Source organism: Pseudophryne corroboree, chromosome 2 (assembly GCF_028390025.1).
Source record: "Pseudophryne corroboree isolate aPseCor3 chromosome 2, aPseCor3.hap2, whole genome shotgun sequence".
Lineage (NCBI taxonomy): Eukaryota > Metazoa > Chordata > Amphibia > Anura > Myobatrachidae > Pseudophryne > Pseudophryne corroboree.
In genome coordinates, this window is record NC_086445.1 from 20,606,939 (window position 1) to 20,623,802 (window position 16,864).

At 50.1% G+C, this 16,864-nt stretch overlaps 1 protein-coding gene across 1 annotated transcript in view; it reads left to right on the forward strand.

The window, feature by feature from the left end:
• The window catches only part of ARAP1 (ArfGAP with RhoGAP domain, ankyrin repeat and PH domain 1), a 304,443-nt gene extending 301,193 nt beyond the window's left edge, over positions 1 to 3,250 (forward strand). Inside the window, exons 13-14 of the mRNA XM_063950593.1 lie at positions 511 to 674; positions 3,018 to 3,250. Coding sequence (XP_063806663.1) covers positions 511 to 674; positions 3,018 to 3,250 — 397 coding nt within the window. The remainder of the gene's footprint in view (positions 1 to 510; positions 675 to 3,017) is intronic.
• Positions 3,251 to 16,864: the final 13,614 nt, after the last annotated feature.

Here is a 16,864-nt window from a genome sequence, read left to right on the forward strand (position 1 = left end):
CAAAGACTGGATATGATGGTCAGAGAGAGTATATGATGATCAGGGAGCTGATATGAAAGCCAGAGAGAGGATATGATGGTCAGGGAGCTGATGTGATGGTTAGGGAGCTGATATGATGGTCAGCGAAGAGTATATGATGGTCAGGGAGCTGATATGAAGGTCAGAGAGAGGATATGATGGTCAGGGAGCTGAGAGAAAGGTCAGAGAGAGTATATGATGGTCAGGGAGCTGATATGAAGATCAGAAAGATTACCGTCAGAGAGATGATATATAATATTCGGTGGAGCAGGAAGAGATATTAGTAGTTGGATGGAATTGAGGTGGAAACTTGCACAGTATAATAATAACTTAGGATAGCACGGGACAAACATATGGCTACTGTTAAAACTGAATAGATCAAATTTATAATATAAAATAAAATGGAAAGAAACTGAGTAGCTACACAGAGCGGGCAGTCAGGATGGATGCGCAGGTTCTTCTCTGCTGTGACCTTCCATGTTTCGCCTGTAGGATAACTTACATCCTGGTAGAGAGGAAGCTGGATTTCTCGGGCTGGGTTGGCGCCATTCAGAAGGCGAGCAGTACCTCTGGTGACACCCTCTCGGAGCAGCAGCTGACGGTGTTGGACGTCCCCTGCATTGTGGAGAAGTGCATTGATCACATTTCACGATTTGGTAAATATTAAGTATGGAGCATGGAATGACCGTGCAGGACACATCCACCTTCTGTATGTATTACCCTTTATACTCCACCGGGGAGGTGGTCTTCCCAGAGTAAGACAGCCACGGAGAGCTCTTATGGGAGGTTTTCCATTTTTAAATGCTGCACAGTGACAATAGTTTTACAGTTGATCTCCAAACCGCTGAATAGTGCTCAGATCAGTGTCTAACACGCCCTTCAGTAACTTCACACAAAATGTCTTCTGATAAGGACCTGGGGCTTAATTAAGACCTGGTTGCTGTTGTTTGAATTAGGCCCCTGGAAGTGAACCCAGAGGTGGCCTCCTATATTTGCGGTGGGTGTAAATCCTAACAGCAACCGACTGCTAACAACTATTTCATCTACTTTATTATTGGTAATTTTACCCGAGTGTAATGGTTCCTGCAGTAATATCATTTTTGTTTCAAAATTGTGGTTACATTTGTACGAGTGACTGTTCCTCGTTGTTTTCATTACAATTTGCCTATAAAAGAATGAAATATCTGTAAGATAGGGAATTCTCTGAGCACAACTCTTCTGCTACATATCGTATAACTGATACTATTGTAATTGCATCTACCCCAATATCAGGTCTGTACTCTAACCCCAGGGAGGGAGGGGAACTAAAGGACCTCACACGCTCCCTTACAGAGGCAGGAGGCTCCCCTTATGCGCTGCCTCAGACCTCCCCTACATCTGAGCCGCGCGCTAGAGAGTTCCGAGGCACCGCGTAATGAAGGCATTAAACATAGATAAAAACAGAGTTAATGTAATTAAAGTGTCTAATTCCTGCGTCTAGGGTACTGCAAGCCTTACATCTAATTACACAAATCCACAATGGTAATAGTATCGCTGCGTGAAGACCCCGTCGTGATGACAACATTCTGAAAAGTATGAACTTAATTATATTAAAATAGTTATTAACATTTATTAAAATAAAAATTCACAGACATTATTCCGCATCCTCGCCATACCAGTAACAGTCAGTCGTTAGTGCATCTCGTTAGTGCAGCTCGTGTAGTAATGGTTCTGTAAGAGTACACACACAGCCGGACATACCAGTAGCTGTCAGTCGTTAGTGCAGCTCGTGTAGTAATGGTTCTGTAAGAGTACACACACAGCCGGACATACCAGTAGCTGTCAGTCGTTAGTGCAGCTCGTGTAGTAATGGTTCTGTAAGAGTACACACACAGCCGGACATACCAGTAACAGTCAGTCGTTAGTGCATCTCGTTAGTGCAGCTCGTGTAGTAATGGTTCTGTAAGAGTACACACACATCCGGACATACCAGTAGCTGTCAGTCGTTAGTGCAGCTCGTGTAGTAATGGTTCTGTAAGAGTACACACACATCCGGACATACCAGTAGCTGTCAGTCGTTAGTGCAGCTCGTGTAGTAATAGTTCTGTAAGAGTACACACACATCCGGACATACCAGTAGCTGTCAGTCGTTAGTGCAGCTCGTGTAGTAATGGTTCTGTAAGAGTACACACATCCGGACATACCAGTAGCTGTCAGTCGTTAGTGCAGCTCGTGTAGTAATAGTTCTGTAAGAGTACACACACATCCGGACATACCAGTAGCTGTCAGTCGTTAGTGCAGCTCGTGTAGTAATGGTTCTGTAAGAGTACACACACATCCGGACATACCAGTAGCTGTCAGTCGTTAGTGCAGCTCGTGTAGTAATAGTTCTGTAAGAGTACACACACATCCGGACATACCAGTAGCTGTCAGTCGTTAGTGCAGCTCGTGTAGTAATGGTTCTGTAAGAGTACACACAGCCGGACATACCAGTAGCTGTCAGTCGTTAGTGCAGCTCGTGTAGTAATGGTTCTGTAAGAGTACACACAGGGCCGGACATACCAGAGTATGCACCCAGAAATCTGTGGCCTGTCCAGTACTTAGGGCAAGGGTATCCAACATACGGCCCTCCAGCTGCTGTGGTACTACACATCCCATCATGCCTTACCACAGTTTCAGCATGTCCTGTGGGCAAAACTGGCAAGGCATGCTGAAATGTGTAGTTCCACAGCAGCTGGAGGTCCGTATGTTGGATATCCCCGCTTTAGGGGGAATAATCCCAATATTCTCTGATTAGTTATGTAGTAGCAGTAGTTGTTACATGTCTGTCCAAATGACGATTGTAGCAGAGAGATTAGTACAGCAATTAACAGGCTGTTGTATCAGGTGATGTGAGTCATCCAATCATATGTAAAGGACATCTCAGTATTACAAGCAAAGGCCCGCGGGCCATAAATCCCCGTCCACTCATCCAGCAGGGCGCAGCCCCGATAACATAGCGGACATGATCTGTCTTGCAGGGGTGGGATCTGAAGGGATCTACAGGAAGAACGGGCAGAACTCTAAGATCACAAGCCTACTGGAAGCGTTGAAGAAGGACGCGCGTAGCGTGGTTCTGAAGGAAGATGAACACGTGGACAACGTTTCTGACGCCCTGAAGAGGTTCTTCAGAGGCATCGGGGAGGGAGTATTCGCAGAACACTGCATGCAGTGGTTACATGTAACAGGTGAGAGCGGCAGAACATGCAGCTAAATGTATCACTCCAACCTGAACTGCACATGAAGGGGCGATTTTAAGATGGCGGCTAAGTCCCAGCGAAACGCCTCGAACACCGGCACCTTTGAGCTAACAAATACGCACGTTTTCTGTTTCACCCTATTGAGGACCTACCGCTACTCTCATGGACTAGCGCAGCTGAACATCGCAACAGTATGTCCCTGACAATTGCTGTCTTGGTGCTGGCGGCGTATAGGGGTCTATTCATGAAGCAGTGAAAAGAGTGGAGAAGTGAGCCAGTGGAGTAGTTGCCCAAGACAACCAATCACATCCAATCCCCAGCACACCCCCTTCTATCCCTCTCACATAAGTGTATACTGTATATGCTCAGGTGCTGATCTGCGTACCAGAGAACACCCCTTCACACCCCCTTATATCCCTCTCTCCTAGGTGTATATACACTCAGGTGCCAATCTGCGTACCTGAGAACACCCCATCACACCCCCTTCTATCCCTCCCTCCTAGGTGTATATATACGCTCAGGTGCTGATCTGCGTACCAGAGAACACCTTATCACACCCCCTTATATCCCTCTCTCCTAGGTGTATATACACTCAGGTGCCAATCTGCGTACCTGACACACACCTCGTCACACCCACTTCTATCCCTCTCTCCTAGGTGTATATATACGCTCAGGTGCTGATCTGCGTACCTGACACACACCTCGTCACACCCCCTTCTATCCCTCTCTCCTAGGTGTATATACACTCAGGTGCTGATCTGCGTACCTGACACACACCTCGTCACACCCCCTTCTATCCCTCTCTCCTAGGTGTATATATACGCTCAGGTGCTGATCTGCGTACCTGACACACACCTCGTCACACCCCCTTCTATCCCTCTCTCCTAGGTGTATATACACTCAGGTGCTGATCTGCGTACCTGAGAACACCCCATCACACCCCCTTCTATCCCTCTCTCCTAGGTGTATATATACGCTCAGGTGCTGATCTGCGTACCTGAGAACACCCCATCACACCCCCTTCTATCCCTCTCTCCTAGGTGTATATACACTCAGGTGCTGATCTGTGTACCTGAGAACACCTCGTCACACCCCCTTCTATCCCTCCCTCCTAGGTGTATATACACTCAGGTGCTGATCTGTGTACCTGAGAACACCCCATCACACCCCCTTCTATCCCTCTCTCCTAGGTGTATATACACTCAGGTGCTGATCTGTGTACCTGAGAACACCCCATCACACCCCCTTCTATCGCTCTCTCCTAGGTGTATATACACTCAGGTGCTGATCTGTGTACCTGAGAACACCTCGTCACACCCCCTTCTATCCCTCCCTCCTAGGTGTATATACACTCAGGTGCTGATCTGTGTACCTGAGAACACCCCGTCACACCCCCTTATATCCCTCCCTCCTAGGTGTATATACACTCAGGTGCTGATCTGCGTACCTGACACACACCTCGTCACACCCCCTTCTATCCCTCTCTCCTAGGTGTATATACGCTCAGGTGCTGATCTGTGTACCTGAGAACACCTCGTCACACCCCCTTCTATCCCTCCCTCCTAGGTGTATATATACGCTCAGGTGCTGATCTGCATACCTGAGAACACCCCATCACACCCCCTTATATCCCTCCCTCCTAGGTGTATATACGCTCAGGTGCCAATCTGCGTACCTGACACACACCTCGTCACACCCCCTTCTATCCCTCTCTCCTAGGTGTATATACGCTCAGGTGCTGATCTGCATACCTGAGAACACCCCATCACACCCCCTTCTATCCCTCTCTCCTAGGTGTATATACGCTCAGGTGCTGATCTGCATACCTGAGAACACCCCATCACACCCCCTTCTATCCCTCTCTCCTAGGTGTATATACGCTCAGGTGCTGATCTGTGTACCTGAGAACTCCCCATCACACCCCCTTCTATCCCTCTCTCCTAGGTGTATATACACTCAGGTGCTGATCTGTGTACCTGAGAACACCTCGTCACACCCCCTTCTATCCCTCTCTCCTAGGTGTATATACGCTCAGGTGCTTATCTGTGTACCTGACACACACCTCGTCACACCCCCTTCTATCCCTCTCTCCTAGGTGTATATACGCTCAGGTGCTGAACTGCGTACCTGACACACACCCTGTCACACCCCCTTCTATACCTTTCTCCTAGGTGTATATATGCTCAGGTGCTGATCTGCGTACCTGACACACACCCCGTCACACCCCCTTCTATCCCTCTCTCCTAGGTGTATATACGCTCAGGTGCTGATCTGTGTACCTTAGAACACCCCGTCACACCCCCTTCTATCCCTCTCTCCTAGGTGTATATACGCTCAGGTGCTGATCTGTGTACCTGAGAACATCCAATCACACCCCCTTATATCCCTCTTTCCTAGGTGTATATACGCTCAGGTGCTGATATGCGTACCTTACACACACCCCATTACACCCCCTTCTATCCCTCTCTCCTAGGTGTATATATGCTCAGGTGCTGATCTGTGTACCTGAGAACACCCCGTCACACCCCCTTCTATCCCTCTCTCCTAGGTGTTTATACGCTCAGGTGCTGATCTGTGTACCTGAGAACACCCCATAACACGCCCTTCTGTCCCTCTCTCCTAGGTGTATATACGCTCAGGTGCTGATCTGTGTACCTGACACACACCTCGTCACACCCCCTTCTATACCTTTCTCCTAGGTGTATATACGCTCAGGTGCTGATCTGTGTACCTGAGAACACCCCGTCACACCCCCTTCTATCCCTCCCTCCTAGGTGTATATACACTCGGGTGCTGATCTGGGGACCAGAGAACACCCCATCACACCCCCTTCTGTCCCTCTCTCCTAGGTGTATATACACTCAGGTGCTGATCTGTGTACCTGAGAACTCCCCATCACACCCCCTTCTATCCCTCTCTCCTAGGTGTATATACGCTCAGGAGCTGATCTGTGTACCTGAGAACACCTCATCACACCCCCTTCTATCCCTCTCTCCTAGGTGTATATACGCTCAGGTGCTGATCTGCGTACCTGAGAACTCCCCATCACACCCCCTTCTATCCCTCTCTCCTAGGTGTATATACGCTCAGGTGCTGATCTGCATACCTGAGAACTCCCCATCACACCCCCTTCTATCCCTCTCTCCTAGGTGTATATACGCTCAGGAGCTGATCTGCGTACCTGAGAACACTCCGTCACTCCCCCCCCCCCCCTCCTAGGTGTATATACAGTATGCTCAGGTGCTGATCTGCGTACCTGAGAACACTCCGTCACACCCCCTTCTATCCCTCTCTTATAGGTGTATATATACGCTCAGGTGCTGATCTGCGTACCTGAGAACTCCCCGTCACACCCCCTTATATCCCTCTCTCCTAGGTGTATATACGCTCAGGTGCTGATATGCGTACCTTACACACACCCTGTCACACCCCTTTCTATCCCTCCCTCCTAGGTGTATATACACTCAGGTGCTGATCTGTGTACCTGAGAACACCCCGTCGCACCCCCTTCTATCCCTCTCTCCTAGGTGTTTATACGCTCAGGTGCTGATCTGCGTACCTGACACACACCTCGTCACACCCCCTTATATCCCTCTCTCCTAGGTGTATATACGCTCAGGTGCTGATCTATGTACCTGACATACACCTCGTCACACCCCCTTCTATCCCTCCCTCCTAGGTGTATATACGCTCAGGTGCTGATATGCGTACCTGACACACACCTCGTCACACCCCCTTCTATCCCTCCCTCCTAGGTGTATATACACTCAGGTGCTGATCTGTGTACCTGAGAACACCCCATTACACCCCCTTCTATCCCTCTCTCCTAGGTGTATATACGCTCAGGTGCTGATCTGCGTACCTGAGAACACCCCGTCACACCCCCTTATATCCCTCTCTCCTAGGTGTATATACGCTCAGGTGCTGATCTGCGTACCTGAGAACACCCCGTCACACCCCCTTATATCCCTCTCTCCTAGGTGTATATACGCTCAGGTGCTGATCTGCGTACCTGAGAACACCGCGTCACACCCCCTTATATCCCTCTCTCCTAGGTGTATATACGCTCAGGTGCTGATATGCGTACCTGAGAACACCCCGTCACACCCCCTTATATCCCTCTCTCCTAGGTGTATATACACTCAGGTGCTGATCTGTGTACCTGAGAACACCCCATCACACCCCCTTCTATCCCTCTCTCCTAGGTGTATATACGCTCAGGTGCTGATCTGCGTACCTGAGAACACCCCGTCACACCCCCTTATATCCCTCTCTCCTAGGTGTATATACGCTCAGGTGCTGATCTGCGTACCTGAGTACACCCTGTCACACCCCCTTCTATCCCTCTCTCCTAGGTGTATATACGCTCAGGTGCTGATCTGTGTACCTGAGAACACCCCGTCACACCCCCTTCTATCCCTCTCTCCTAGGTGTATATACGCTCAGGTGCTGATCTGCGTACCTGAGTACACCCTGTCACACCCCCTTATATCCCTCTCTCCTAGGTGTATATATGCTCAGGTGCTGATCTGCATACCTGAGAACACCCCATCACACCCCCTTCTATCCCTCTCTCCTAGGTGTATATACGCTCAGGTGCTGATCTGCGTACCTGAGAACACCCCATCACACCCCCTTCTATCCCTCTCTCCTAGGTGTATATACGCTCAGGTGCTGATCTGCGTACCTGAGAACACCCCATCACACCCCCTTCTATCCCTCTCTCCTAGGTGTATATACGCTCAGGTGCTGATCTGTGTACCTGAGAACACCCCGTCACACCCCCTTATATCCCTCCCTCCTAGGTGTATATACGCTCAGGTGCTGATCTGGGGACCTGAGAACACCCGTCACACCCCCTTCTATCCCTCTCTCCTAGGTGTATATACGCTCAGGTGCTGATCTGTGTACCTGAGAACACCCCGTCACACCCCCTTCTATCCCTCTCTCCTAGGTGTATATACGCTCAGGTGCTGATCTGTGTACCTGAGAACTCCCCATCACACCCCCTTCTATCCCTCTCTCCTAGGTGTATATACGCATAGGTGCTGATCTGCATACCTGAGAACTCCCCATCACACCCCCTTCTATCCCTCTCTCCTAGGTGTATATACGCTCAGGAGCTGATCTGCGTACCTGAGAACACTCCGTCACTCCCCCCCCCCTCCTAGGTGTATATACAGTATGCTCAGGTGCTGATCTGCGTACCTGAGAACACTCCGTCACACCCCCTTCTATACCTCTCTTATAGGTGTATATATACGCTCAGGTGCTGATCTGCTGATCTGCGTACCTGAGAACACTCCGTCACACCCCCTTCTATCCCTCTCTCCTAGGTGTATATACGCTCAGGTGCTGATCTGCGTACCTGAGAACTCCCCGTCACACCCCCTTATATCCCTCTCTCCTAGGTGTATATACGCTCAGGTGCTGATATGCGTACCTTACACACACCCTGTCACACCCCTTTCTATCCCTCCCTCCTAGGTGTATATACACTCAGGTGCTGATCTGTGTACCTGAGAACACCCCGTCACACCCCCTTCTATCCCTCTCTCCTAGGTGTTTATACGCTCAGGTGCTGATCTGCGTACCTGACACACACCTCGTCACACCCCCTTCTATCCCTCTCTCCTAGGTGTATATACGCTCAGGTGCTGATATGCGTACCTGACACACACCTCGTCACACCCCCTTCTATCCCTCCCTCCTAGGTGTATATACACTCAGGTGCTGATATGCGTACCTGACACACACCTCGTCACACCCCCTTCTATCCCTCTCTCCTAGGTGTATATATACGCTCAGGTGCTGATCTGTGTACCTGAGAACACCCTGTCACACCCCTTTCTATCCCTCCCTCCTAGGTGTATATACACTCAGGTGCTGATCTGTGTACCTGAGAACACCCCATCACACCCCCTTATATCCCTCCCTCCTAGGTGTATATACGCTCAGGTGCTGATCTGTGTACCTGAGAACACCCAGTCACACCCCCTTATATCCCTCTCTCCTAGGTGTTTATACGCTCAGGTGCTGATCTGCGTACCTGAGAACACCCCGTCACACCCCCTTATATCCCTCTCTCCTAGGTGTATATACACTCAGGTGCTGATCTGCGTACCTGACACACACCTCGTCACACCCCCTTATATCCCTCTCTCCTAGGTGTATATACACTCAGGTGCTGATCTGTGTACCTGAGAACACCCCATCACAACCCCTTCTATCCCTCTCTCCTAGGTGTATATACGCTCAGGTGCTGATCTGTGTACCTGAGAACACCCCATCACAACCCCTTCTATCCCTCTCTCCTAGGTGTATATATACGCTCAGGTGCTGATCTGCGTACCTGACACACACCTCGTCACACCCCCTTCTATCCCCCTCTCCTAGGTGTATATACGCTCAGGTGCTGATCTGTGTACCTGAGAACACTCCATCACACACCCTTATATCCCTCTCTCCTAGGTGTATATATACGCTCAGGTGCTGATCTGCGTACCTGACACACACCTCGTCACACCCCCTTCTATCCCTCTCTCCTAGGTGTATATACGCTCAGGTGCTGATCTGTGTACCTGAGAACACTCCATCACACCCCCTTATATCCCTCCCTCCTAGGTGTATTTACAATCAGGTGCTGATCTGTGTACCTGAGAACACCCCATCACACCCCCTTCTATCCCTCTCTCCTAGGTGAATATACGCTCAGGAGCTGATCTGCGTACCTGAGAACACTCCGTCACCCCCTCCTAGGTGTATATACAGTATGCTCAGGTGCTGATCTGCGTACCTGAGAACACTCCGTCACACCCCCTTCTATCCCTCTCTTTCTCTGACGTCCTAGTGGATGCTGGGACTTCCGTAAGGACCATGGGGAATAGCGGCTCCGCAGGAGACTGGGCACAAAAGTAAAAGCTTTAGACTAGCTGGTGTGCACTGGCTCCTCCCCCTATGACCCTCCTCCAAGCCCCAGTTAGATTTTTGTGCCCGAACGAGAAAGGTGCAAGCTAGGTGGCTCTCCTGAGCTGCTTAGAAGTAAAAGTTTAAATAGGTTTTTTATTTTCAGTGAGTCCTGCTGGCAACAGGCTCACTGCATCGTGGGACTAAGGGGAGAAGAAGCGAACTCACCTGCGTGCAGAGTGGATTGGGCTTCTTGGCTACTGGACATTAGCTCCAGAGGGACGATCACAGGCCCAGCTTGGATGGGTCCCAGAGCCGCGCCGCCGGCCCCCTTACAGAGCCAGAAGGCAGAAGAGGTCCGGAGAAATCGGCGGCAGAAGACGTTCCTGTCTTCAGATAAGGTAGCGCACAGCACTGCAGCTGTGCGCCATTGCTCTCAGCACACTTCACACTCCGGTCACTGAGGGTGCAGGGCGCTGGGGGGGAGCGCCCTGAGACGCAATAAAACACTATAAAAACCTTATATGGCTAAATAAATGCATCACATATAGCTCCTGGGCTATATGGATGCATTTAACCCCTGCCAGTTTTCCTGAAAAAAGCGGGAGAAAAGGCCGCCGTGAAGGGGGCGGAGCCTTTCTCCTTAGCACACAAGCGCCATTTTCTTTCACAGCTCCGCTGGAAGGACGGCTCCCTGACTCTCCCCTGCAGTCCTGCTACAAGAATCAGGGTAAAACAAGAGAGGGGGGGCACTATTGGCAGCTAATATAAAACAGCAGCTATAAAGGGAGAAACACTTACATAAGGTTATCCCTGTATATATATAGCGCTCTGGTGTGTGCTGGCAAACTCTCCCTCTGTCTCCCCAAAGGGCTCGTGGGGTCCTGTCCTCTTTCAGAGCATTCCCTGTGTGTGTGCTGGGTGTCGGTACGATTGTGTCGACATGTATGAGGAGGAAAATGATGTGGAAGCAGAGCAATTGCCTGTGTTAGTGATGTCACCCCCTAGGGAGTCGACACCTGACTGGATTGTCGTATTTAAAGAATTACGTGACAATGTCAGCACTTTGCAAAAAACTGTTGACGACATGAGACAGCCGGCAAATCAATTAGTGCCTGTTCAGGCGTCTCAGACACCGTCAGGGGCGCTAAAACGCCCGTTACCTCAGATGGTCGACACAGACCCAGACACGGATACTGAATCCAGTGTCGACGGTGAGGAGACAAACGTAATGTCCAGTAGGGCCACACGTTACATGATCACGGCAATGAAGGAGGCATTGAATATTTCTGACACTACAAGTACCACAAAAAAGGGTATTATGTGGGGTGTGAAAAAACTACCAGTAGTTTTTCCTGAATCAGATGAATTAAATGAGGTGTGTGATAAAGCGTGGTTTTCCCCCGATAAAAAACTGCCGATTTCTAATAAATTATTGGCACTATACCCTTTCCCGCCAGAGGTTAGGGCACGTTGGGAAACACCTCCTAGGGTAGATAAGGCGCTCACACGCTTATCAAAACAAGTGGCGTTACCGTCTCCCGATACGGCCGCCCTTAAGGAACCAGCTGATAGAAGGCTGGATAATATCCTAAAAGGTATATACACACATACTGGTGTTATACTGCGACCAGCAATTGCCTCAGCCTGGATGTGCAGCGCTGGAGTGGCTTGGTCGGATTCCCTGACTGAAAATATTGATACCCTGGATAGGGACAGTATATTATTAACTATAGAGCATTTAAAGGATGCATTACTATATATGCGAGATGCACAGAGGGATATTTGCACCCTGGCATCTAGAGTGAGTGCGATGTCCATTTCTGCCAGAAGAGCGTTATGGACGCGACAGTGGTCAGGTGATGCGGATTCCAAACGACATATGGAAGTATTGCCGTATAAAGGGGAGGAGTTATTTGGGGTCGGTCTATCGGACCTGGTGGCCACGGCAACGGCTGGAAAATCCACCTTTTTACCCCAGGTCACCTCTCAGCAGAAAAAGACACCGTCTTTTCAAACTCAGTCCTTTCGTCCCCATAAGGGCAAGCGGGCAAAAGGCCACTCATTTCTGCCCCGGGGCAGAGGAAGGGGAAAAAGACTGCACCAGGCAGCCTCTTCCCAGGAGCAGAAGCCCTCCCCCGCTTCTGCCAAGTCTTCAGCATGACGCTGGGGCTCCACAAGCGGACTCAGGCACGGTGGGGGGCCGTCTCAAGAATTTCAGCGCGCAGTGGGCTCACTCGCAAGTGGACCCCTGGATCCTGCAGGTAGTATCACAGGGGTACAAATTGGAATTCGAGACGTCTCCCCCTCGCCGGTTCCTGAAGTCTGCTCTACCAACGTCTCCCTCCGACAGGGAGGCGGTAGTGGAAGCTATTCACAAGCTGTATTCCCAGCAGGTGATAATCAAGGTACCCCTCCTACAACAGGGAAAGGGGTATTATTCCACGCTGTTTGTGGTACCGAAGCCGGACGGCTCGGTGAGACCAATTTTAAATCTAAAATCCTTGAACACTTACATAAAAAGGTTCAAATTCAAGATGGAGTCACTCAGAGCAGTGATAGCGAACCTGGAAGAAGGGGACTATATGGTATCTCTAGACATCAAAGATGCTTATCTCCATGTCCCAATCTACCCTTCTCACCAAGGGTACCTCAGGTTTGTGGTACAAAACTGTCATTATCAGTTTCAGACGCTGCCGTTTGGATTGTCCACGGCACCACGGGTCTTTACCAAGGTAATGGCCGAAATGATGATTCTTCTTCGAAGAAAAGGCGTCTTAATTATCCCTTACTTGGACGATCTCCTGATAAGGGCAAGGTCCAGGGAACAGTTAGAGGTCGGAGTAGCACTATCTCAGGTAGTGCTACGTCAGCACGGGTGGATCCTAAATATCCCAAAATCACAGCTGATTCCAACAACACGTCTACTGTTCCTGGGGATGATTCTGGACACAGTCCAGAAAAAGGTGTTTCTCCCGGAGGAGAAGGCCAGGGAGTTATCCGAGCTAGTCAGGAAACTCCTAAAACCAGGCCAAGTGTCAGTGCATCAATGCACGAGGGTCCTGGGAAAAATGGTGGCTTCTTACGAAGCGATTCCATTCGGAAGATTCCATGCAAGAACTTTTCAGTGGGATCTGCTGGACAAATGGTCCGGATCGCATCTTCAGATGCATCAGCGGATAACCCTATCTCCAAGGACAAGGGTGTCTCTCCTGTGGTGGTTACAGAGTGCTCATCTTCTAGAGGGCCGCAGATTCGGCATTCAGGATTGGATGCTGGTGACCACCGATGCCAGCCTGAGAGGCTGGGGAGCAGTCACACAGGGAAGAACTTTCCAGGGCTTGTGGTCAAGCATGGAAACGTCTCTTCACATAAATATCCTGGAACTAAGGGCCATTTACAATGCCCTAAGTCAAGCAAGGCCTCTGCTTCAGGGTCAGTCGGTATTGATCCAATCGGACAACATCACGGCAGTCGCCCACGTCAACAGACAGGGCGGCACAAGAAGCAGGAGGGCAATGGCAGAAGCTGCAAGGATTCTTCGCTGGGCAGAAAATCATGTGGTGGCACTGTCAGCAGTGTTCATTCCGGGAGTGGACAACTGAGAAGCAGACTTCCTCAGCAGACACGACCTCCACCCGGGGGAGTGGGGACTTCACCCAGAAGTCTTTCAAGTGATTGTAAACCGTTGGGAAAAACCAAAGGTGGACATGATGGCGTCCCGTCTCAACAAAAAACTGGACAGATATTGCGCCAGGTCAAGGGACCCTCAGGCAATAGCGGTGGACGCTCTGGTAACACCGTGGGTGTACCAGTCGGTGTATGTGTTCCCTCCTCTGCCTCTCATACCAAAAGTACTGAGAATCATAAGAAGGAGAGGAGTAAAGACTATACTCGTGGCTCCGGATTGGCCAAGAAGAACTTGGTACCCGGAACTGCAAGAGATGCTCACGGAGGACCCGTGGCCTCTACCTCTAAGAAAGGACCTGCTCCAGCAGGGACCTTGTCTGTTCCAAGACTTACCGCGGCTGCGTTTGACGGCATGGCGGTTGAACGCCGGATCCTGATGGAAAAAGGCATTCCAGATGAAGTCATCCCTACCCTGATCAAAGCCAGGAAGGATGTAACCGCGAAACATTATCACCGCATTTGGCGAAAATATGTTGCGTGGTGTGAGGCCAAGAAGGCCCCCACAGAGGAATTTCAACTGGGTCGTTTCCTGCATTTCCTGCAAGCAGGACTGTCTATGGGCCTAAAATTAGGATCCATTAAGGTTCAAATTTCGGCCCTGTCGATCTTCTTCTAGAAAGAACTGGCTTCAGTGCCTGAAGTTCAGACGTTTGTCAAGGGGGTACTGCATATACAGCCTCCTTTTGTGCCACCAGTGGCACCTTGGGATCTCAATGTAGTTTTAGGGTTCCTAAAATCACATTGGTTTGAACCACTCACCACTGTGGAATTAAAATATCTCACATGGAAGGTGGTCATGCTGTTAGCTCTGGCGTCAGCCAGGCGTGTCTCAGAATTGGCGGCTTTGTCATATAAAAGCCCTTACCTAATTTTTCATTCAGACAGGGCAGAATTGAGGACTCGTCCTCAATTTCTCCCTAAGGTGGTTTCAGCGTTTCACATGAACCAACCTATTGTGGTGCCTGCGGCTACTAGGGACTTGGAGGACTCCAAGTTGTTGGACGTAGTCAGGGCCCTGAAAATATATGTTTCCAGGACGGCTGGAGTCAGAAAATCTGACTCGCTGTTTATCCTGTATGCACCCAACAAGCTGGGTGCTCCTGCTTCTAAGCAGACGATTGCTCGTTGGATTTGTAGTACAATTCAGCTTGCACATTCTGTGGCAGGACTGCCACAGCCAAAATCTGTTAAAGCCCATTCCACAAGGAAAGTGGGCTCATCTTGGGCGGCTGCCCGAGGGGTCTCGGCTTTACAACTTTGCCGAGCAGCTACTTGGTCAGGGGCAAACACGTTTGCAAAATTTTACAAATTCGATACCCTGGCTGAGGAGGACCTGGAGTTCTCTCATTCGGTGCTGCAGAGTCATCCGCACTCTCCCGCCCGTTTGGGAGCTTTGGTATAATCCCCATGGTCCTTACGGAAGTCCCAGCATCCACTAGGACGTCAGAGAAAATAAGAATTTACTTACCGATAATTCTATTTCTCATAGTCCGTAGTGGATGCTGGGCGCCCATCCCAAGTGCGGATTGTCTGCAATACTTGTATATAGTTATTGTTACAAAAAAATCGGGTTGTTTATTGTTGTGAGCCATCTTTTCAGAGGCTCCTACGTTTATCATACTGTTAACTGGGTTCAGATCACAGGTTGTACAGTGTGATTGGTGTGGCTGGTATGAGTCTTACCCGGGATTCAAAATCCTTCCTTATTATGTACGCTCGTCCGGGCACAGTATCCTAACTGAGGCTTGGAGGAGGGTCATAGGGGGAGGAGCCAGTGCACACCAGCTAGTCTAAAGCTTTTACTTTTGTGCCCAGTCTCCTGCGGAGCCGCTATTCCCCATGGTCCTTACGGAAGTCCCAGCATCCACTACGGACTATGAGAAATAGAATTATCGGTAAGTAAATTCTTATTTATAGGTGTATATATACGCTCAGGTGCTGATCTGTGTACCTGAGAACACCCCATTACACCCCCTTCTATCCCTCTCTCCTAGGTGTATATACGCTCAGGTGCTGATCTATGTACCTGAGAACACCCCGTCACACCCCCTTCTATCCCTCTCTCCTAGGTGTATATACGCTCAGGTGCTGATCTGCGTACCTGAGAACACTCCGTCACACCCCCTTCTATCCCTCTCTCCTAGGTGTATATACGCTCATGTGATGATCTGTGTACCTGAGAACACCCCGTCACACCCCCTTCTATCCCTCTCTCCTAGGTGTATATACGCTCAGGTGCTGATCTGTGTACCTGAGAACACCCCGTCACACCCCCTTCTATCCCTCTCTACTAGGTGTATATACGCTCAGGTGCTGATCTGCGTACCTGAGAACACCCCATCACACCCCCTTCTATCCCTCTCTACTAGGTGTATATACGCTCAGGTGCTGATCTGCGTACCTGACACACACCTCGTCACACCCCCTTCTATCCCTCCCTCCTAGGTGTATATACACTCAGGTGCTGATCTGCGTACCTGACACACACCTCGTCACACCCCCTTCTATCCCTCTCTCCTAGGTGTATATACGCTCAGGTGCTGATCTGCGTACCTGAGAACACCCCGTCACACCCCCTTCTATCCCTCCCTCCTAGGTGTATATACACTCAGGTGCTGATCTGCGTACCTGACACACACCTCGTCACACCCCCTTCTATCCCTCCCTCCTAGGTGTATATACGCTCAGGTGCTGATCTGCGTACCTGAGAACACCCCGTCACACCCCCTTCTATCCCTCCCTCCTAGGTGTATATACGCTCAGGAGCTGATATGCGTACCTTACACACACCCCATCACAACCCCTTCTTCTATCCCTCTCTCCTAGGTGTATATACGCTCAGGTGCTGATCTGTGTACCTGAGAACACCCAGTCACACCCCCTTCTATCCCTCTCTCCTAGGTGTATATACGCTCAGGTGCTGATATGCGTACCTTACACACACCTCGTCACACCCCCTTCTATCCCTCCCTCCTAGGTGTATATACGCTCAGGTGCTGTTTACTCTGTCCTCTCGTTCTATCCTGGCTGTT